This window comes from Spodoptera frugiperda, chromosome 17, assembly GCF_023101765.2.
Source record: "Spodoptera frugiperda isolate SF20-4 chromosome 17, AGI-APGP_CSIRO_Sfru_2.0, whole genome shotgun sequence".
Lineage (NCBI taxonomy): Eukaryota > Metazoa > Arthropoda > Insecta > Lepidoptera > Noctuidae > Spodoptera > Spodoptera frugiperda.
Window position 1 is genome coordinate 857,787 of NC_064228.1, and position 24,480 is coordinate 882,266.

Here is a 24,480-nt window from a genome sequence, read left to right on the forward strand (position 1 = left end):
AATTGGTATATTTTGAGCGGCCTAATTCATTTATCCTTACTACTCTGTGTTATGTTGTAGGTTGGGTGGGAATTTTGACTTTTGGTAATACGTATGAGGTAGTGTTAGTTCCTATTGGTGTGAAATTGTTTAGTATTTTTTTATGAAATATGTGGCAAATGATCATACGAGTCATCTGATGGTAAGCGATCAGCGTCACTCTTGATCACCCGCAACACCAGAGGAGTCACAAATGCGTTGCCGGGTGTTAAAAAAGAGTATGCTCTTCTCTTGAAGGTTTGAAGGTCGTATCGGTTGGGAAATACTGCTGACGACAGGTCATTCTGCACACATTCGTTTTTTTTTTATTCTGTTTATAGCCATTTGTGTAGAGGTACAACAATTTAAACTTTGTTGACTACAATATATCTAGACTCGCTTTTGTTACAGTTATTTTTTCTTGAACGTAGTTGTCATGTTGTCATCAGAGAATCATTAGTGGACTTATTTTCAAAAAAAAAAACATGCGCTTTTTTATATACTCTCAACAGAACAGCTCTAATATATTTTGTCACACATACATATAAAAAATAACAGGTAATCCTATGCCTAAGGCTATTGCTACTACTAGAACTTCAAAAAAACTGCTGCGGTTAAAGAAAACACATAATAAACATCAATCACTATTAAATACCCAATCCAATTCCTAAAACACTAATTACCGTACCAAATAGAGTTGAACCCATTAAACCCAAACTTACGTTTTAAACTAGACCATATAACTAACGTAACAGGTAGTCTTTCCATCGCTTGCACTATTACCCTGTATTCTGGGGTAAAGGGGGGTAATTTACGTGGCATAATTAGCGAGGAATACTGCTAATAAGTATTCTAGACTAGGGATAACTTTGTAAAGAATGTTCGAGAGCGTTAGTGGAAAATGTTTCAGTATTTTTCCGCTTTTAAAGAACTTGGTGCTATGTATGTATGTGGTCCTTTTGGTATCGTTTTCGTTTTAAAGTTTCTGGTCTTTTGGTGCTTAAAATAAAAAGTGTAATACGTTGTTATTTTAAGTGTTTAAGTGTCAAAATGATGCAGTATGTTGGTCGTTTTGAACTGGTCTATCTGGAAGTCTGTGACATAATAAAGTAAATGATGGCCAGGTTTGATATTCTATATTCACTGTAATAACTTTTTTATACAGACAGGCTATTCAGCTAGTATACAGATTCATGCTTAAAAGGTAATTGAATTTCATACATGAGTAATTTATTAGCTTTATACACACACACATAACGACACGCCTTTTATCCCCATTGGGGTAGGCAGAGGTGCATTACGACACGTAAAACCCCTATACAATGTACATCCACTTTCCATCATTTGTGTTATAAATCCCATGTAATAGGAGGTGAGCCTGTTGACTTATAAACTTTATACCTAGATAATATAGGTACGACTTAATACCCCAGTTTCCACCTAATACCTACCTAGTAATTTCACCACTGAACTAAGATTCATTACAGTACCGCAGCTCAAATATTCGTACATAGATATTCGTGTAGTGTCCAACGGTGGCCGCCCCTGAGATCCCATCGACCCTCGATATTGCAAGGTGGTAAAATTCTCGACCCCGTTACTTGTAGTGATGTGAGTGTGTCGATATCGATGTACTAAAAAAGATGGTAGGTAATTAAGTTTGGTTGTTGTGAAATTATAGTGGCGGAGAGCTAGTGGATGCAGGTGGCGGCTTGTTATTCTACGTAGAGGACTAATGGGGAGGCCTTTGTTCAGCAGTGGACGTCTCTCGGCTGATGATGATGATGATGATGATTGTGATATTTACAGTTTCGTTAGAATATGATTGGTAATAGACAACTTGAAAGTTACGTAAAATATTGCCTAATGAGTATTGTGATTGTACAGAAATTGGGAAACCAAAATGCAGTTAAACTTATAGGTATATTACTATTTATTATCTGGTTATTACTACCTGTTACGTTGTTACATCACAGAAAATTGAACTGCCGTGTTAACTTTTATCCATAAAGTACTCCAATTATAAGTAATGCACTCAGTGTATAATTCATTTGATCGAGGAAAAACATATAAATTATCGTACCATACTATAATACATGTTTTTGTATCTCGTTTCAATAATTATGTACTTAGTTACTTGTCTTAGTCCTTCTAACTTAACCATTCCCAAATTATCACCAGGCAATAAATTCAACCAAACAATCAGACTTATATCCGTACACCACCTTCGCATTTCAACAAACCAATAAATTTCCAGGGTCCATAATCTGTCCGCTTAGGAGTGTCCAGAAGATATGGGCATGACAGCAAAGATCCTAAATGTCAGGTTTGTGGCCACCGTCCTAGAAACGGTTTACTTAACCTAATTAGAGTAGAAAGCTCTGTCTCGAGATTTAACGGGAAAGATTTGTCATATTTTTTTTTATGAGCGCGTTGTAAGGGAGTGAATTAGTTTTTTTTTTGTTCTTAAGAGGTGAGTAATATTTGATTGCTTAGTTTTTGGATTGTTTATTTCTTTGATCTTAATTAGAGTTTACTCTTAATAGATTAATGTACCCGGAGCTGAGGACTTCCTAGATGGTTACCAGGGTTACGGCTTGATGAGCAGGGGTAGTAATGGGGTAGTTTTAGTCAGTAAGAGGATACTCTTGGAATAAGCCATTGGATCATTCCCCCGTCAAAAATAAAATTGATGTTATTAAAAAAACCAAAGCATTTTTTTCATTTAATCCACAAGGTACTATTATTCCGTCAGTGAATCTATGTGCTCGTTCCAAAATTTAGATTCATATTGAGAAACATGAGCAAGAAACCCCATCGTTACTATTTTTTACTTGCACAACCCACTACTTAATTCACTGTAATATGGTTTCTATTATCAAACATCCCCCCAACTTGTTTATCGACATCAGCACGATATCGATACAAATTACAATACCTAATCACATCACTACATACACTATCTAGCCACTTATTAGCTATATGGTCTCGCAATTTATCGGGTGGGCTCTGAAAATTGCTCGCTAGTGTAGTGTCGAAGTTGGTAAAGCGATGGTAGTACGTAGTTCCACAGTGGGTTGCGTTGGGGCCCAGTGGAGCTAATTGGCTTACACAAATTTTGAAGATGGTTTTAGTTTTCATTTCAATGTTTCTGTTCTATTCGTATTATGATTGTTTCAGTTTGTTATGTTGGTGTTATATTCTCAATGCTATATTGACTGCGGAATAAATAGTTTTATTGTTAAATTGAATTTGGTCCTTTATTAGGCATAGTCCCAGATTATAAGAGAATAAAAAAGAAACGTTTTACAAGCATTTCTGCGTAAGTTTTATAGACAGTATAGTAAACAAAAGCCACTGATTTTAATAAAAAACATTAATTTATCATTCCTAAACTGGTAAAGCTACTAGTTTCCATGCAGTCTACGTAAAAATAATAAATCAACAGTAACTTTACCTTAAATATGAGTTTTGACTTTGACTTTACTTTTTTTTTTAAATAATCGACCAATTAGAGCTCCGTACGGGCTCCCGTTTCGATCTTGGGAACTTGTAACCCAATTTGTGTGAGACATAATTTACACGACAACAAAAAAGTCACAACAAAAAAGCTGCAATATCAAGAAATCCCAAAAACTTGGTGTGTCAAAACCCTAATCCTAATAAATTCGCGTCCCAAACATCCGTAGCCCCTCCCCATCCAATAACAGTGTATTAGCCAATAAATTGACAATTAATAAACAACTCCACGGAACAACCATCTAAGTGGAACGGGTTCGATCCCGAAACTGTCCCTGTGTCCCTTAGAATCAAAGGGATATAAAGTACCAGAGTCGTATTACGCCTAAGGCAAACTGGGCAACTGCCTAGGGCGCCATGGTACAGAGGGGGCGCTGCGAAATTAGGCAATTATTTGGGCGCCATGTTACAGTGGGACGCTGCGAAATATGCAAACCTAACTGTCCATGGAAAGACGGCAGCGCCAATAAAATGAGGGGTGCCTATAAGGCCAAGTGGTCGCCAGTCCGACTGTCGGACAAGGAGTCTCAGGCTCGATTCTCGGGTCGGCCAAAGTATTACTGGGATTTTTACGGTTTTTCAAATATTTCTTAAAATGTAAGCACGGATTTTGGAATTGTGGCCAGTATTTGGCAATAGGCTCACCCCTTATTACATGGGACTTATAACACAGATGATGAAAAGTGGGTGTACATTGTATAGCAGCATTAGATATGTGTCGTAATGTGCACCTCTGCCTACCCCTTCGGGGATAAAAAAGGCGTGACGTTGTTACTCGTATTAAAGGCAATAAGGAGTTTGCCTAGGGCGCTCTCTAGATTCAATCCGGCTCTGCAAAGTACTATGTAATTACAACAATGTTTTGGGTTTATGAACATTTTGGAATGGAATGGGTAATAGGTTCGGAACCTAATTGGACAAGTGTTCGCGATTTGTTTCTGTGTTATGTGTTAGTTGATGAATTTAGAATGGATTGATAAATTGAATTGAGGTCAATGAGAAGAAGCCACGTTTGTAAGAGGGCTGTAGTTTGACATAGAATAAGATAGGGAGAAGTGACTATATAAACTATTGGGTTTTAATGGTTTCACAAATATCCTATTAGTTGTCTTTGTCATAGTTTAAGTTTCTGTGCTTCCATTTCGCTATTTATTAGCAAATTATGCATCGCATCATTTCAACAATGATATTGGTTGACGTCTTTGTAAAAGTAAAGCTAGAATTATTTGTAATTAGCCATTTAATCTGCTACTACTAGTGGACATAATAAAAAAAGAACCTTATTGTTACAAAACCCAGATATTTATGAGTATACTAAATAATCATTACACCTTAGATAGCTCAACAAATCCAATTTTAAAGAGATCAGATAACTAAAATGAGACTCAAGAATTAGTTACAAAAACATATCAATAGATTACATTCAGAATCCAAAATAAAGTTTAAATTCTCACACAATTTAAACGAAAATACTCTTAAATCGTGTAAGCCCTTGACTCTAATTCGTTAACTTTTTCGTGTTTAATTTAGCAAAGGAATAAATTTTCATTTAGTTGCCCTGCTGATACCGTTTTATTAATGTCTTCAATTATACAGACAACGCTAGTAAGATGGCGGTTGGAAAAATTGGGCCCAATTTTAACGTTTAATGGCTATCGAGTTTTAAGGGAGCAAATTCACCTATTTTTAGAGGGACTTGACATTTTTATTTGTGAAAATTATGTGGGTGGGCCTTTGAGTATTATAAATGGCTTAATTTTGTATTAATTAGCTAGTCTAGTAGGTGTTAAATTGGAGAGTATTTTTATGTTAGTAGACTGTTTCACCTCTATAATAAAATTATCTTTATGTAACATAATAAAATAGCTATAAAGCTGTTCATTAAAATGCAGATTACTAAGACTGTAATAAATTAAAAAGTTTAATAGTGTTTAGACTGACCTCTTAAGGGCAATGAGCTCAGGCCGAGACCATCCTAAAAAAACGCAGACTTTATCATTCAAAAGCACTATTTTTGAACAAATTTTCCACATGAGTACCCAAAGACCACGGATCACGTATTCCCAAAACCTAAACAGAGCCACATTTAGCGAGTAATTGTCGAATATTCAACTTGTTCGTACTAAAGTTACATTATAATTTTAACATGATTCACCACAATTCCAACTTGAAGGGAAACTTTGACATAACTTGAATAAAACCGTCTCAAAGGACTAAAGTGTCATTTCACAGAATCTCGCATCTTTGACATTTGAATATTGGGAATAAAACCCGGGTCAAAAGTGACATTTGACACGACTATGACATGACATTGACACATCTCTGACAAGTGTCTATCAAATGATAGACGGTTGTGTGTCAAAAATATGACGTTTTGGGTTCATTGTTTGGTAGTAAAGTTGGTCCTTAGTAGTACTAAATTTGCTGCTTAGAAAAATAAAGTGTCTTGATATCTGTAATGTCTTTCCAACTAGGAAATTCTCTATAAAATCATGAGTCTCTTATAATAATGAGTATTTGAGATTATTATTATTAATAAGGCCAGATCATCTATAACTTACGACCATGGAGAATAAAATGTAGGATATTAAATCCCAGTATACATTAAATTAACTAAAAATCACTTTTTATTCACGTATTATTAATTATGTGACTCGAAAGTAGGACAGCGTTTCTCCATAGTGATTTTTAGTTTAATTTAGTATGTCTCACGATAGTTATTACAAAAACCTAGTATTCATTGTACAAAAAATCAACACTCAAATAAATCCACACCTAAGTTCAAGCACAAATAATCTAATAGCTTATCGTACTTAAATATTACTTCATTCTGAATCAACATCTTCTAATATAATTTAACAACTAAAAAATCCTCTATTTTCCATCTGACTACTTAGCGAGAATGTCTATTAGTGATGCGTATGAAAGGACCAATGGACCGTTTTCTCAAAAATCTTCGAATAGAATCCTTATGGCACCGCCTGGGTATTGAATCGACACGTTGCAAGCGATGTGTGCATTCGTGTGTATTTTCTAGTCTGGGTAAAATCTTATTTTATTTAAAAAATGTAAATGGATTTAGTGGTGGGTAGTTAAATGTTTAGTGTTGTGGATTTAATAGAGTTATTATGGTTTGGTGATTTTTTTATTTGATGAATTACTTAATTCATAATTTATGATTACAATAGTCACAGTCAGATAAATGGTGTATAAAATACTAATTCTATAAAGTTTTTCGGATGGTATATTTTTTTTTTATATAATTGTGACACTCAAATAAAGTATGTGCTTTAATTACCTCAGTAGATTGCTATAAGTAGATTTTCTCTACTCTCTCTTAGAAATCTTATAATATTAGATTTCTCAGAAATCTTAATATATTTTTCAATCAATCTGTTCATTAGGTTTGCCATCTGTGTCATGGATGCTTTTACAATGTCTTTGAGAATTATAAAACGTTATTTTATACACAAACTAGCTACTTCTGCGCGGTTTCGTCCGCTCTGCTTGGCTCCTATTGGTCACAGCGTGGTGTTTTATAGCCTATAGCCTTCCTCGATAAATGCACTACCCAACACAAAAAGAATTATTCAAATCGGACCTGTAGTTCTGGAGATTAGCGCGTTCAAACAAACAAACAAACTCTTCAGCTTTATAATATTATACAATATATATTATAGTATAAATGAGCCTTCTAAAAGTTCTCTCAGTTTTCAAATAAACAATTCTCACAACTTACCTCTAACATCCAACTTAACTTTCTTCACGATATCGGCATCCAGAGCTGCTGAGCTGACGACACAAGTCAGTTCGCCTCCCAACTCCTCGCGAGTCACTGTCAGAGGCAGCACTCTGGTGATTGTGGAGTTATCTGGAGTCACTGTTTCACCTGGAACAAGAAATGATGGATTAAGGGGTGTGTCATTATCAATTTGGGTCGTTTAATAGTTGATTTGGTCCATAATCGTTTTTTTCTTTATTTATTTTGAAAACTAACAGAGACACATTACATGATATAGGAAGAAAATATACATTATTTGGTCAACTGTTACGCAATAGCAGTTTTATTTACATTTTTTAACCCAGATGAAGCTATTTTCTAATTTATTTATAATATTGAACAATGTACAGACTTATCCGACTAGTACATAACCCTGTTAGGGTTATGTACCAAGCTACGTAGCAATTTTATTAATAATATTATATAATACTTTTAACTGTTTATGAATCTATCTCAATCCTTATCCATGCTTAACGTCATTTAAATTCTTATGTCCTTTATTTACATACATGTTATAGAAAAAACCACGGGATTATTTTTACTAAAAATTCAAACTAGATTTTGTAATAGCTTAGTTTACGCTCACACAGTTTTCGTGCCTTATCCTAGACTAGCGTTCGGGCCTCCGATTAGCCTACAGATTGTGGCATCTCAAGAGCAAGCTCACGCTTAACGACCCATATAATGACGAGAAAGGATAGTGCTGTGCAAAAAAATGTAATAATTTTGTTTTCGAGACATGAGGTCTTTATTATAGACTAGCTTCTGCCAGCGGCTTCGTCCACGTTTCCGTGGAATAAAAAGTATCCTATGTTCCATTCCATTCCATAAATAAATTCCAGACCATAATCTACCCCTGTTCCAAATTTTATCCCGATACATTTAGCAGTTTTGACGTGATCGAATATAAGAATACACGAAAACATACACATAATCTCACAAACTTTCGCATTTTTAATACTCGTATTAACTGAGATACGCTTTATTTTAGGCGTTAAACATCGACAGTGACGTTCATGACCTACAAACCTAAAAAGGCAGCACGATATACGAAAAACCCATATTCCATGCTCGAAAAACAGTAAAAAAACCCAATCGAATTCTGGAGTCTACATGTCATGGCGTAAAAATCCATAAATCCATCCCGTAGGTACTTTTCGGTGTAAAACTTCGGGAATCGGTGGAAAATTCTCTCAGTGATTAAAAGCAATGGAGGTATTGGAATACAAAACAAAATAAATGTAGACCACAGGACGGAACTTTGTGAAGATTTATAGCACCTGCCTGCTGCGATCAAACTGGTCACACGGACACAATATAGGGAGTTCGGGCTTGAAAAATCTACAGTGGATATTTTTGGTACATTTTTTCCAACTATTTCAGACAATTTTGGGTTTTTCGGTAATTATGGGGGCATTGGATTTACGTGTCTTAAGGTTGAAGAACTGTTGCTAATGTTAAGTGATAAGAGGGAGGCAGAGATGCTCTTGTTAGATACTGTTTTTTTTTTTGTGTGAAAGACTTTTTTTTTTGGGGATGATAATCATCCAATGACTTTTCCTGCTTTGAGCGAGGCGAAAGAGTGTGTCAGACTCTTACTGACTAAAAATCACCCGATCCTACTCCTGCTTTTCGAGACGGACCCTCGGTTACCTAGCAATTTATTTATTTATTTATTTAAACTTCATCACAAATACAGTGAATGGCGGACTTAATGCCTTAAGGCATTCTCTAACAGTCAACCTTAGGGTAGTGCAGAGAAATGAAGCGGATTGATGCTAAGTCATAACACAAGCACAAAAGAATAAATATATGAATACAATATATCTTATACATACATAATATATATATGAAGATACATATTATATACTTATATACATATATACACATAAACATATACATATAATACAATATAATATATCCACTGTTAAACGACTACATATATAACATAAATAGTGAAAATAGTGATATGGAGAAATAAGTATCCTCAATTGTTTTGATTCTGCCAATCCTTCGTTATATGCTCGCGGACTTTAAATTTGAAGGAACTGCGACTCTTTGCCACTCTGATCTCCTTGGGGAGCGCATTCCACAGAAGAACAGCTTGAATGAAAAAAGAAGAGTGAAGGAAGTCAGTGCGATGAGAGACACACTGAAGGTGTCGATTTTGAGATGAACGAAGAAATTTAGTGTGGTTGGCGCAAGAATATTGGAAGTAAGAAGCAAGGTAATTAGGTGAAGAAGGAGAGTCAAGGTAAGAGAATAAAGTGGTTAATGCCCTCTGCTGCCTGCGCAAGCGTATAGGCAGCCACTTTAGTTGCACTCTATATGCAGAAACATGATCATATTTACGTAAGTTGAAAACGAATCGAATGCAGTTATTTATTAGAAGTCGGTCCAGTTTGTTGAGCAGATCTGCATTCAGGTCGTAGTAACAGACATCAGCGTAATCAATAATAGGGAAAATCAAGCTCTGCACCAGCTGTGCCCTTACGGAGGATGGAAGGAAATTCTTCAAACGATACAATTTATATAGATATATAGCTGAAATATTCTCTAAAACCCCCAATAATACTTTGTCTAACCCAAAAATCGAACCCAGAAGACAGCAGTAAGGGAGTCTCATTAAAATCTACACTGAATGTAACACAATACAGTACAAAAAGCAAACTAGTGAAATCTTATCCCTGTTTCGATTGTTCAGCAGTTTTCACGACTGAAAACTAGGCGTTTTGATACTTCGCTGAATTTCAGTTTACAGATCGTTAAGGTTTAGAAGCTAGCTATTGTTTTCAGTTCAAATATATAGCGTGTTTCAGCAACTGTGCCTGAAATGTGTATGTGGCTGAAAACTGTCTGCTTGAAGAGCTTTACTGAACTATTTTTAATGTAAACTTGTGTGATAAAGTCATGGTTGCGCTTTGTGAAGTTGGGTAAAGTGTTATTGTGTGTGTTTGTGGTCACAGCAGAGTAGGATATATTTGTCAGCACCTCCGTTAAAGCCGACAAAAGGACTACGTGTAACAGAGACTAAGTTGCGCTTTGATCAAAAATTTTAACAACAATCTCCAACCTGATAACCAAACGTGGAGATTACTGTAAACTCTCTTACGGTAGAGTGAAAGTCAAAGTCAAAGTAAAGGCACTTATTCCAGATGTATTTAGGCCAATCGTAAATTATTCCCGGAGCTGTGGACTGCCTAGAGGGTTACTGTAGCTCCGGCTCAAAAAGCAGGAGTAGAAACGGGGTGGTTTTTAGTCACTAAGAGTCTGACACTCCCTCTCGCTTCGCCCAAAGCGGGAGAAATCATTGGATGATTTTCACCCCTCAAAAAAAGGAGTAGACTTTTATGAGTTGTTGATGATGATCATGATTATGCTTGATTAGACTCTTTACACGTCAAAAACACGGCAAATGATAATTGGAAAAATAAAAAATAAACCTCCCACATTCATATATCACCATGATAGATACCACTCGTATTTTAACCCTGTATTGATACGGGTACAAAAGACCCGTTTATTACGCGAAATGGGAAGGTATTTGGACAACAGCGGGGGTTGAATTCCGAAAATATGAAACGCTTCACGGGTTCCTGGTTAGGAAGGGGTACTTTAGACCCCGCAATCTATTAGAGATGAATGTTTTGTTACCTTTCTGGAATTGTTTTCGGGTTATGAGAAAAACAGATTGGTTTTGCTATAGTGGGCAATATTAGACGGTGATTCAGGACCTTGAAGATTGATATTGGTTTTTAGTTAAACTGGTTTTATTGAATACAGGTGCAAAGTACGTGTTTTTATCTAAAATGGTTTATAGTACAGAAAATTTTTGAAGTAGGTAGTGTTTTTATTTTCATAAAAATATTGCCCCCCACACTATAGTTTTCTCTTGTATCGTGAGTGCGGTTACGAAATTACAAGTTCACATACACATAACACCCAGGCTCGAACAACATTTCGTGGAACACACAAAGAGTTGCTCAAACAAGAGTTTGTGTCAAACTCGCTACACGTTGCACGGCAGCCGGTTGCCCAGCTACCGCAACAACCGTGCAGTCAAGTCATTTTAATTCAAAACTGGATATTTACCATGCTTTTTTATTATTTTTTTCGAAATATCGAAAACTCGAGTTCTAATGATGTTACTAATGACCATGTCAGTTTAAAAACTTAATTCATTATAATTACAAAAATGTTGTAGCGTTTAGCTAAAAAAAACTATTAAGTAATATTCGAATTCCAACAGAGTTTCTGTTAAAATAATTATGACAAAACGATTTTCTTTCTTCAGATTTTAGCCAAATACAATAGTTTTGATTCTTACTCCAAGAAAAATAGTTTAAACATCAGAAATACAGACTCCAGTATCGCAACTCGCAGTTGCTCACAATTGCATCAAAACTCTAGCCCAACAATATCACCGAGCCAATCAGCTGCACTAACAAATACAACTACAAATACTTTCATCTCAGAAAATCCAATATCATAATCTAATTCTAGTATTAGAACTTGAAACGGGATATTTACCATGTTTTTCTATTTCTATGAGTTTTCGATATTTCGGCACTGTTGCAAGCGCCATGATCACGGATGAACATTAGTTCATCCCGGTAAATATCCCGTTTCAAGTTCTAATACTAGTGTTAGTGACCATGTCAGTTTAAAAACTTATATCATAACCTAATTCAAATAAAATACACATACATACATACATATCGTCACGCCTTTAATCCCCGAAGGGATAGGCAGAGGTGCACATTGCACATTATGGCACGTAATGCTACTGTACAATGTACACCCACTTTTCACAATTTATATTGTGAGTCCCATTTAATAGGTGGTGAGCCTATTGCCATATACCGGGCACATTTCCAGACTCCGTGCTACCACTGAGAAATTTTCGAAAAACCGAAAAAAAGCCCAGTAATACTTCGCCCGACCCGGGAATCGAACCCGAGACCCCTTGCCCGGCAGTCGCAGTTGCAACCACTCGGCTAACGAGGCAGTCAAACAAAATATTTCTGATCAAAGACCTTTAGAATTGAAGGTAGCTAAAAATAAAATTGAAACAAGTGGAGCAAATAATTCGACCGTCAGGTGAACTGGAATCAGGAGTAGGTAATGTGCTGCAAAACGGACCATCTGGCCGAAGGATTCGATCTCATGAAATATGTAACGTATACCTTTCACGAGTTTACAGATTTCAGCGAACGACACTGCTTATATTAAGGTGGCTGAAATTTAATTAACGTTGTTTTCGGTTTTTGGGTCGCTGACAGATTTAAGAATTTGTTGGTTTGGGAAAAAACTGATCAAATGTGTAATCTGAGGTTTATAAATGTCTTTGGAGTGGAAAATCCTCATCTAAAGCACAAAGTTTTAGATTTGTTCTGTACTTCTCTCATATGCAATTTTTTGGCATACAGCTATACCTATAATATAGTGGACAAATTAAAAGTACCCTAAAGTATCGAACGGAGTGATACCACGGCCTCACAGAAAACTGGCGTGAAACAACGCTTGCATTGTGTGACTGTAGTTACCGGAGGCTCTATTCCCTAACAACCCTTAAATCCTCTTTGTTGGGGAATTGGGGATTGGGAAGGAGGGTAATTGGCTCCTCGCGCTCACGCACACAACGAAATACAACGCAAGCGTTATTTCACGTCGGTTTTCTGTGAGGCTGTGGTCTCCGGTCAAGCTGGAGCATTCGTGCCAAAACATAAAAATATCTAGTTACCACATTTAATTTACTATTTAATTAAGGTTAACTCGGTGGCAAAAAAACCGACTGATACAACTTAACGAAATCCCATTAGAAACCTTTAAGACACAAAATCCCAAAAGAGAAAAATTGATTAAACAAAAAACGAAACAAAAAAAAAAATAGACCCAACACTACCTTTTCTTGTTACATTTTCAGCCTGTAAAAGGCTATTCCCATTCACTCCACAACTGGGAATCAACTACCATTTAAAAATAGGGAAAAACCCAAACTACGGGCGTGTGTGGGTTAACTAAAATTTATCGCTGGCAACACAAATTAATAGCCGCTTTCGGAAGCGATAGCCTAATTGTGAATTGTGTTCGATGCGTGCTACAGTAATGTTTTCAGCTATCATTAAATTATTTATTTATTTACGTATAGTTTTGAATTGATATACAATGTTTAGCTTTGATGAAACCATGTATTGGTACAGTTTAATATGCCAAATTAAAAGTACTTTTAACCGACGAGCTTGCATGAAAAGACTGATGAAGCGAAAGAGGTATGTAAGAATCGTAATATGGTGACAGATGACGAGTGATAGATGACAGAAGTCGTAATAGACTATCGACGAGCTAATCAACGGATGATGGCATAAAAATCCGCGATGTAAGATTTGAAGGATATTTGAAGTTTGTATGCGAATAAATATGGATAGAAAATCCCAATCAATAACAGTTGGGCAGAAAGCCCACCAGACATGTTCAATGTTCATCTCGCCTGGTCGAAGGATTCTCCTTTTCTTAGGGAACTTTACTCGTACTTGTAATTGGCGTTCCATTGTCTCTGCCTACCCCCATGGGAGATAGGTTATGTATGTATGTTTAATATGCTTTTTATATCGATGGAATGGGAAAAGAAGTTGTTTATAGAGCCGATACTCTCATCCAGTCATATTTTTTTGTAAAATATTTTCTCCCATACTTCTACAACTTATTTTCAATACTAGAGCAACACTCCCGGAACCATTTACAAAAACATAAATAATATGAACGAGAAAATAGTGAAACGGTTGATAGATGACGCCAGCTGCTTACCTGCAGCTGTTCAATAAATAACTTTATCAGAAGGAGCTAAAGCTTGAAATAAAAAAACTCGCAAGAGACATAGAAATCCTTTCGCGTTGCCGTATAAGTGTGACGTCACGGACCACTGAAGCGCACACTAGTTCAACTTGTGAATGGTTTATGTGAGAGTGAGCCAGGGTGTTTTTATTTTTGTAATTTTGTCTTTTGTTTTTTTTCTGATACGTAAATTGTCCAATAATCCGATACTATTTTATCTAGACGCAACGTCAAGCCTTTTATCCCCGAAGAGGTAGACAGAGGTGCACATTACCGCATTTTAAATGACATATCTAGACTAATAAATAAAATTGGAGTATCTCATCATCGTGATCCCTATTTATTTACCTTCTATAATTACTAATTACTTAGCTGAAAATCTTTTGACAGGAAGGCTATTTATCATTTTAAAAAGCTACTTCAACCAAAGTAGGAATTAAGTGAATGTATATGCCTATATGTACATTTTAAGCATAGTATCTTGAATAAAATAATCAATGTCATTTATGTTAAATCTTCTATTCATTACATAATATTATATGATTATGTCATTATTATGATTGCCTCGTTGATCTTGTGGTCGCAAGTGCGACTGCCGGACAAGGGGTCTTGGGTTCGATGTTATGTGTCCTTGAACTAGTATGTTTGTAAATGCCAGATGACACAGGAGAAAATCCTAGTGTTGGCAACCTTTTATAAAAACAAACTGAAAACGGCACTCACAAACCTACCTACCCCTTCGAGAATAAACAAGGATGACGTAACGTTATTTAAACATTTCCTTCAAGACTATATTATGTTTATTACTCCCTTATAATATATTGACCAATAAAAATGGTAATTTCACGGACAAAATGAAATTAAACTTAGGGGCGTTGTACCAAGAGATTATCTGGCGCGATGAGCAATTTGATATATTACAGCAATTTTATTTATGACTCAAGGAAAGTGAAATGATTCTTTAATCTTCTTATACATCTTAAATTTTCATGGGGACTTATTGTACGGTGACTTATAAGGGGGCGGTATTAATAATGATAAAATGGTGGTTTGACTTCGATTTTTCAGTATATAGGTACAATTATAATACTAGCGACCCGCCCCAGCTTCGCATGGGTGCAATGGTAATATATTGTGCATGTTTTATACATAATTATCAAACTTCCTCTTGAATTACTCTATCTATTAAAAAACCGCATCAAAAGCCTTTGCGTAGTTTTAAAGATTTAAGCATACAAAGGGACATAGGGACAGAGAAAACGACTTTATTTTACACTACGTAGTGATTTGTTTTATTTGCCTAGCGTTTAATAGTAATTTGTCTAGGGAGGAAAGCAGACTACATAAATTTTGTTTACCTAAATATATTTAGGGACAAATGTAAGTGATATTGCTAAAGGTGACCTAGTCTTTAAACAACAAGATTTTTATTACATGATATTAATACTAAACAGAGGGAAAATTAAAATAAGTAGGTTTTGTTTTTCATAATAAATGATGAGTATATTTTAATGACAATTTTAAAAGTATACAATATTTTTACGGCACGACGATGATATAGAAGTCCTGATAAAGATAAGGAGCGATAGGATGGACTAATTTAAAAGTCATCTGGAGATGGGGATATTTTGTGACAACGTTTTTTTAACACTACACTAGGATTTGCTCTTGTGTCGTTAGTGCCTATATAAACATCAAGTTCACATATTACACATGACACTCAGACCCGAAACAAAAATTTCTAGATCACACAGTTACTCCGTGTGGGAATCGAACCCGCTACACGTGGCACGGCAGCCGGTACGCACATAAACAATTTTAAAATATTTAAACACAATAAAAAATAGTTTAAACACAAAAAATAATATTAAAGATTAAATAAAAAAAAACTTAACCCATCCGCTCTCACATAACGCCGTCCAACAAAAAGTCCTATGCTCCGGTCCTTTTCCCAGCGTTTAAACTGAGTCAGGCCCTTAAGTAGCAAGTTCTCGAAAACTTATTGTGATTGATTTTTCTCTTATTTTCTGGAGCCTGAGCTTCGAGTCGGGGGCGTTCGGGGGAAACTTTCCAGAATATTCGGAATTCGGAATTCGGAAACAAATGAACGTAAAATTGGTGGAAAGTACTTACGATTTAAATGATTGCGCCCTCCAAGTGTACGGGGTTGGGACTTGGGAGCGGTGGTATTTCGTTCGTGGAGTTTTTTTTCTGATAAGCTCATTGGTTTATATGTGAGACTGTCTAAGAACATGATGTTTTAGGACTGCATTGTAGGTTAAGCATACATCTATTGACAACAGGGCAGTGAATGCGGGATTTTCACTTCAATAATAATAGCCAGTGGAGGTAATCAGTACCCATAATCGGGCATCAAGTCCTCAAAAGGCCTTGTAAGTGTGGGTCTGCGGACGGCGAGCAAGGGTAGCTCGCCGCCCGACCAGAAGCAGACCCGTGAGTACGGCGCGGAACCAGTAGGGCTGATGCCCGATCTGGAGCTGCGGACTGCCTAACGGCTTACTGCGGCTCCAGCTCAAAGTAGAAGAAGGAACGGTGTTATTTGTCAGTAAGAGTCCGACACTCTCTCTAGCCTCATCCAAGATGGGAGAAGTCATTGCATAATTTTCCCCCTCTAAATGAAAAGGTCCTCAAAAGACCAGCTATCTAGTCCTGCTCTTATATTTGAAATACAATGTTAAAAATACAAGTGGACGAGAAAGCACATTAAAATATTACGTTTGTTATGTAGTCCAGGATAACACATACTTTTCATCACTATAATGCGGGCAAAGTCGATGGCAAAACTATCTTAATGCGGTTATACTGTCTGTCTATCTCTATCTCTTTCTAAAAATAAGAACCATAAAATAAGACAGAGCATTATCAAAGAAAATTTTAATTACAACATCTATTGAGCATGTGTGTGTAGCGTATACATACATAGTTGTATAAACACTGTGTTGGTGTGCGCACTTAGTATGTAATTGAGTTGGTTCACAATGGCTTTGTCACTAGATTCCTGGAGTAATATAGGGGAGCTGGTGTTGGGGAGGAGCTGAAGCGATTTTGTGTAATTAATATTAATTATTATTATGTTAGAAAGTCTGGAAACCATCTGAATGATGATAGAGGTGATTGTAAAAGGGTTATTTCTTTATCATCGACAGTAGTCTGCATGACTGCACTCTCAAACTCTTTGTGTAATTCACAAATTGTTGTTTCGGGTCTGGGTGTTATGTATAATATGTGAAATTGTATGTTTGTAAACGCACCCACGGTAGAGAAAATCATAGTATGTCTCAGTTACTGAGTCATACTGAGAAAATTTTACTGACACGGCTTACCACCTATTACATAAAAAATTGTAAAAAGGGGATGTACATTGTACAGTGGCATTACGTGACATAATGCGCACCTCTGTCTAGCCCTTTGGTGATAAAAGGCGTGATGATGATTATTATCTTACTGAGTTTTTTTATACCACTGTACAAGGTGACAAAAACTACTGTCTTGACTAACTAAGTAAACTCGCTACCGCCTCTCCCTCACACCGCACCCACTTCACAACTTGCCTAGATTTTAGTTCGACCAGTAAACTTGGTCCAGGGTTTGTTTAGTCCACAGTTATTATTGAACCAACACTTACGGCCCTGCTGCTCTAACTTACCATCACAGTAACATGTTTTGATAAACCAGTGCTTTCATATAAGCATTGCATTATGTCAATCGAGAATTGTATTTTTTTTATGGAATAGGATCGAGGTAAACGAGTAGATGGATCAGCTGATGGTAAGCGATCAGCGCCGCTCATAGACCACTAAGCGCAAGTGAAACAACGTCGCATCGCGCGCTTGAAGCTCGCCTTCGGTACGCCGACTGCGAGCTTGCACCTCGCGGGCGACGAGCCGTAAGCACGCTGGTAGCTAGCGGAAGCCATAATTTGAAATAATGGCGTGACGCAGCTGAGCCGGAGCTGTGCTTGTTAAGTGTGTTAAACCTTAAAACTTTGGCGAACCCTTGATTCACAACGCAGATCTCCTGCTCAGCAGTCATACTAGCAACCTGTCCACTGACTTTTTTTAAGGGGGGAAAATCATCCAACGACTTTTTTCGCCAGAGCAAGGCGAGAGGGAGTGTCAGACTCTTACTGATTAAAAACCATCCCGTTCCTACTCCTGCTTGTCGAGCTGGAGCCCCGGTAAACCCGCTAGGTAGTCCGCAGCTCCGGATTAGGCATCAGCCTTACGGCCCTATCTGTGGTGGTCTGATGGCTCTTTGAAGCACGCACGGAGCGCGACGACCTATCTACTGACTAGTCAGTCAGTACCTTCTATAATTAATTAAAATATTGCCTACAAAGTTCTTAACACTGAACCTCTACCCACCTTAGGGGACTAACAAGTTTAAATACAAATAGTTACACAAGAAAATCTGGCACAAGCAGAGCAGTGTTTGAAAAAGTTTCCCCCATTATATACAGTCGGAACTAATTAAAAACTAACCGTCTCGGGGGCCAAAGAAATGGAACAGAAACGAAACACCCTGTATATGGGTCAGTGGGGTATTATGATTGGCTGGATTTTTTTTGTTCTTTTTCTTTTTCGTTTCGAGTATTGATTTCGTTCTGCTTTTTTGTTTGTTTTTGTTTTTTAAGTAGTTGAATATTTTAATTAATGTTAAGTGAAGACTACTGTTTTAAGAGACTTAAGTGTTGGTTGCTTAGCAAAGGTCCAATTACTAGATGGGAAAATATCAGCCCTTAGAAATTCTTAGTAATAGCAGAAAACCTGAAATTATACTCGGTATATGGCAATAAGCCCACCTTTTATTACATGGGACTTATACATAATAATGAAAAAGTTTTAAGTAATTTATACATCAAATGTGCACCTCTGCCTACCCTTTAGCGGATTAAAACACATAGGTAACATTATAATATGTACTAGGTTTCTAGTATTTAACTCCAAGTCTAGGACACATAGCGACACTAGAAATATATAGAAGTCTATATGAGTAACCACAGTCGACTAGGGAAATCACAAACTTGTATGTTTAAATTAAAACTTATGCATTTCATTTCATTATTTTTATCATTGTGCCGTGGTTTTATTTAGTATTATAATTATATTGTTCGATCCACGAGTTGTATAATAAAAAATAGTTTTATTATAACTTTCGTGAGACATGCTGAATTAATTATTATGTTACCGGCTTACTCACGTAACTGTTTGATGAGGAACTCGACTAGTTTCAAGCCATGCTTTTTTTTAAAGCGGGATATTTATCCAATGACTTCTCTCGTCTTGGGCGAGGGAGATTCAGACTCTTATTGACTAAAAACCACCCCGTTTCTACTCTTGCTTTTCGAGCCGGAGCCCCGGTAAACCCGCTAGGTAGCCCGCAGCTCTAGATCTTCAAGCCATGCTAGATGCTCAAATTCATGGGCAGCATACCGTGATATGAATATGAGCCTCTAGCATGGCTTGAAACACCACGCTTGCTCAAGGCGGGTTGGCGATTTACAGGCAGAAATAATAAGTTTTTAAACTGACATGGTCACTAGCACCAGAATTGGAACTTGAAACGGGATATTTACCATGTTTTTCTATTTCTATGAGTTTCCGATATTTCGGCACTGTTGCAAGCGCCATGATCTCGGATGAACTGGAGTAAATGCGGGTGGATGTTTTAGAGCAGACAAAAACGTGGTAAATATCCCGTTTCAAGTTCCAATTCTTGAAATAATAAGGTCAGGTTTCCTCACGATGTTTTCATATTCCTAGGAATGAATAAATGAACGATGCAGTTAAATAATGCACATTTCAATTTTATCTTATGAATAGTTCTCATAAACACATGTGCGCTGGTTTTCATTAAGCGTGCCAAAGCGTCAGGCATTTAATTTGAAAATTAAACAATACGAGACAATCCAAGATTTTAATTAAAATTCAATTAAAATGCTTTATTAAGGCCCAGCGCACACTGGCAGAGGCGCGGCTGAGATATTGAGAATAAATCTTTTTTTATCTAATTAGCCGGTAAACGAGCCGACGGATCATCTGATGGTAAGCCATCGCCATCGCCAATGGACACCCGGAACACCAAAGGCGTTACAAGTGCGGTACCGGCCTTTTGGGGGTTAGGAATTTAAGGTTTGTTGGGGGAATCGGGGTTGGTAATATTGGAAAGGGGTAATTGGGCCTACTGTAACCTCACTTACACTACGTAACACAATGCAAACGTTGTTTCACGTCGGTTTTCTGTGAGGCCATGACAAAGAAGGTTCGAGTTCCTACTAAAACATACCATTTTTATCCGTTTGCCATAGTATTTAAGGTTTATTTTAAATTGATTTATTTTCAGTATCTTCGTCGCAACTCCGGCGGTGTGCGCTGGGCTTATATCTCACTTCGGAAACTATTTTGTCATCCATTTCTTTCTAGCAAAAGCATTTCGTATAGTTGTATCTCTTTCTATCCTATCTTCGCATTCCATTTTTAATTGGTAAAGTTTTAAAATTGGAGTGGGATACCGTTATTCTTTTTGTTGAGGTAGGAATACTATACTATTGTGCTTGATACTGCTTAAAGAGGCAAGCAGTGGTGTGCAGATCACACTTATTTTATCTTATATGATAAAATGAAACAATACGTGTCTAATATTTTTTCATTACCTAACTGAATGAGACACCAAATAGATTTTTTTATTTTCATACGCCGTCATCATCCCTATTGTCAAAAAATACTTAACTATTTTTAAATTACATTATGCCTTTTTTAAGTGTAGAAAATCATTCAATGACTTCTCCCGCCTTGAGCGAGGCGAGAGTGTCAAACTCTTATTAACTAAAAACCACCCCGTAACAACACCACCTAAACTCCTGCTTTTCGAACCGGAGCCCCGTCAAACCCGTTAGGTAGTCTGAATCTCTGGATCAGGCATCAGTTCTACTGAGCCCAATCTGTGGTGGAATTTACATTATGCCTATACTAGTAGCCGAATAGGCATTTTTGTTTCATTCCCTGTATAAATATTTAAAAAAGACCTCGAAAAAACCCCATCACACTACTCCCATAAAACTCACATAACATTAAAACAAGAACAGATTAATTTTAAACAAGTTAATTATTTTTAATTACATTTGACCGTAGGGTTGGCCCTAATAACTGTGGAAACTAAAAGTTGCCACCCCTGGGCGCAGAGTTTAATTAAAATTTCTAAATTAAAACGCCAATAGTTTGTCACTCCTCTGTGGAAGTGTGCAAAGATACGACAATTCGAATTTGTATTTTATATAGTATACGTATATGGTGCAGTTTTGATTGAAGCTGGTTTTTGGCGATTGATTGCCGCTTTTGTTCAGTAGTCGTAAGCGTGATAGAAGCCCGTAGACACCCGCAACACGAGAGGCGTTACAAGTGCGTTGCCTTTTGAGGGTTGTTGGGGAATCGGGTATTGAGAAGATTGGGAAGAGGGGTTATTGGGCCTCCGGTAACCTCACTCGCACAACGAAACACAACGCAAGCTTTGTTTCACGTCTGTTTTTTGCGGTCGAGCCGGCCCATTCGTGCCGAAACATGGCTCTTTCACACTAAAAAGCTTGAATGTTTGTTATAACCTAACTATTTAATAGAAAACCAATACACACAAACATAAAGCCCTTTATTTTATATACAATACAAAAATAAATCACATATAAAAACGACCAAAAATAGTTCAAACTATATCCAACACCGAATATAATCCTGTGCCAACTTTGACAGTATAAAATATTCACTACAGGTACACTGTCCAACCATTATATTTTTACACAGCTTTCAAAAAGTTTCAGCTGAAAACCCCTACCCTATACATCAAGCCTTGCATCAAAGCCTATAGGTACATTTCTATCAAAAAATAGGAGAAAAAAAACTACAACAGTTTTGTAATCTGATCACGCGTTTGTGATTGCAATGGACAAAATGAAAAAAAAGAAAGAAAAAAAAATTGCCGAAAAAAAAAGTTTTCGAATCGGCCGTCAGATGGCGCGGCGATCGGTTAACGATATCCCGGTTCATATCGCATAGTTGACAGTCCGTTGATTGGTGGAAACAATGGTTCTCAAAATTTTTATGGTATGGAAAAATATCTAGTTTTTTATTTGGACAAACATTTGGTTCGATCTACGAGTCGGGACAAAGTGTTGAGTTTTCCAATTCGGTTCGAGAGTTCGGTGTCTGGAATTTCATTTGATAATGCGAATGATTAGCGTAACATACAATAAAAGTATCCTTATTAAATGGGACTTAAAACACAAATGGTGAAAAGTGGCTGATCATTGTATAGCGCCATTACGTGCTATACCCCTTTGCCTACCCCTTCGAGGATAAAAGGAGTGGCGTTGTGTGTATATAAAAAAAAATTGTACACAGTGGAATTATAGTGGCCTATGTGATTTATTGTACTGCCAATCGTGTGACAAAGCGAGTCAATTTAAATGTGGCATGATAAATAGGTACAGGATTACCAAAAATGGATAGTTTGTTTGGAAAATTATATGTAAAAGAAGTGAAGAATGGAAACACAAGAAATACTAAGTCAAACTCATGTGGATAGCCTAATGAGATGCCGGGAGAAGATTGTTAGTGAAACTGGCATCTGCCAGCGGTTTTATCCTATCATCCAAATCAACATTATACCCTGTCTGTATATCAAATTTCATCAAAATCCATTCAGTAGTTTCAGCGTGATCGACGGACAAACATATAAACTTTTACATTTATAATAGGTATTGTGTGATATCTAATTTCATCTGTTAAATAAGAAACTTTATAATTGAATTCAATTAAATATTCACAATCATGGTATTTGGTATTTTGCAAATATTTGAGAATCACTGATGACTACCACGAGCAAACTGTTTCGCTTTCTCGACGGATTCCATATAAATTGTGGATTGTCATAGAGATGAAATATAAATATTTTATGTTCAGCTCGAAACACATTGGACCCATAAGTGGTGAAAAGTGGGTGTGGTCCATACTCCATAATAATTCTAGCTACTTCTGTGCCGTTCCGCTCTGCTCGGGTCCTTTTGGTCTTAAAATTATGTTTTATAGCCTACAAGCTTCCTCGATAAATGCTCTATCCAATACAAAAATAATAACCAATAATAACTTCAGAAATTTGCGCGTTCAAACCAACAAACAAACTTTAGTTTTATATTGTTTTAAAGATAAATGTAAAAGCGTGTGTTTCTGTCGTCGTCGTTGCCGCCGGATTCATCAGCTATGTTTTTTATATTGAAAGATGCGTGCTAGAGATGTGCTCGCATACTCGAGCTGAGCATCTTCCTCGCCGCTACATATGTAGCTTAGTAATAGTGGAAACGACCACATACTTTCACAGCTTATCTTTTACATATTCGCAGTATAGCTACATAGCACCTAGCTTCACTGACGGACAGACTGATAGACTATTATTCATTTATTTATTTGTTCACGTTTCAATAGCACCTAAGTATGTGGTTTAATTGGATTAAATGATTTGACGTTGACGTTGACTTTGACTTTGACATCTCTGGTGTAAAAGCACCCTAAGCTTATGCTATCTTTATTTTGGTATTTTTAATTAAAAACTACTATCTATTTTTCCATTTGATCGCCTGAAAAATACATAGAAATATATTTGTTTGTATGTTTTTTTATTTGAAATCCTGAAAGCTTCAGGCATAGTTTTTCAGTCTATATTATTGAAAACGATTTATTTGTATACGTTTTATTGAAATTGCGTTGTGAAATATATTATGGACTAGAACGCGTGCTTTTCGCGGAATAGTATATTACGCCATGTTGCGCCAAGCCGGCCTCATCTAGCTATTTGAAATATGTATTGACGTGTAAAATTGTTATTTTATAATCTATTTACAGAAAAAATAAATATCATTTATCATATCATTTGTGTCGATAGAGCACAGTGTTCGTTACCATCCCTACTCTTGTCGTGGGTATCATAAGAGGGACTACATATAATGACTTTGACCACTGTTAACTGTATAGACAGAATTTAGTTGTATGTAATATTTTTATAATAATTATCGTGAGACTTACTAAATTAACTAAAAATCGCACTACGCACGCTGCATGATGATGAAGAGCCCCTCTGTGACTCGAAACTTGTAGAGCTTTTCTCAATTAATTTACGTGAATCAACCGTGTTTTAAGTTAGTTGTATGTAATGTTAAGTTCATAAAAACAGACAAAGCTTCATAATAATAAAAATACCTGACACGAAAATCAAACCCCTTCCCACCCGACTTAGCGTTATTCGCCCCTTTCAACCGCTCAATT

The 24,480-nt window shown here is 36.6% G+C and overlaps 1 protein-coding gene across 10 annotated transcripts in view; it reads right to left on the reverse strand.

Annotated features, from left to right (window-relative positions):
- The window catches only part of LOC118276751 (hemicentin-2), a 476,616-nt gene that overhangs the window by 49,957 nt on the left and 402,179 nt on the right, over positions 1-24,480 (reverse strand). For all 10 annotated transcript variants that reach the window (XM_050699980.1, XM_050699976.1, XM_050699979.1 and 7 more), the window contains one exon: positions 7,277-7,426. In XM_050699980.1, coding sequence (XP_050555937.1) covers positions 7,277-7,426 — 150 coding nt within the window. The remainder of the gene's footprint in view (positions 1-7,276; positions 7,427-24,480) is intronic.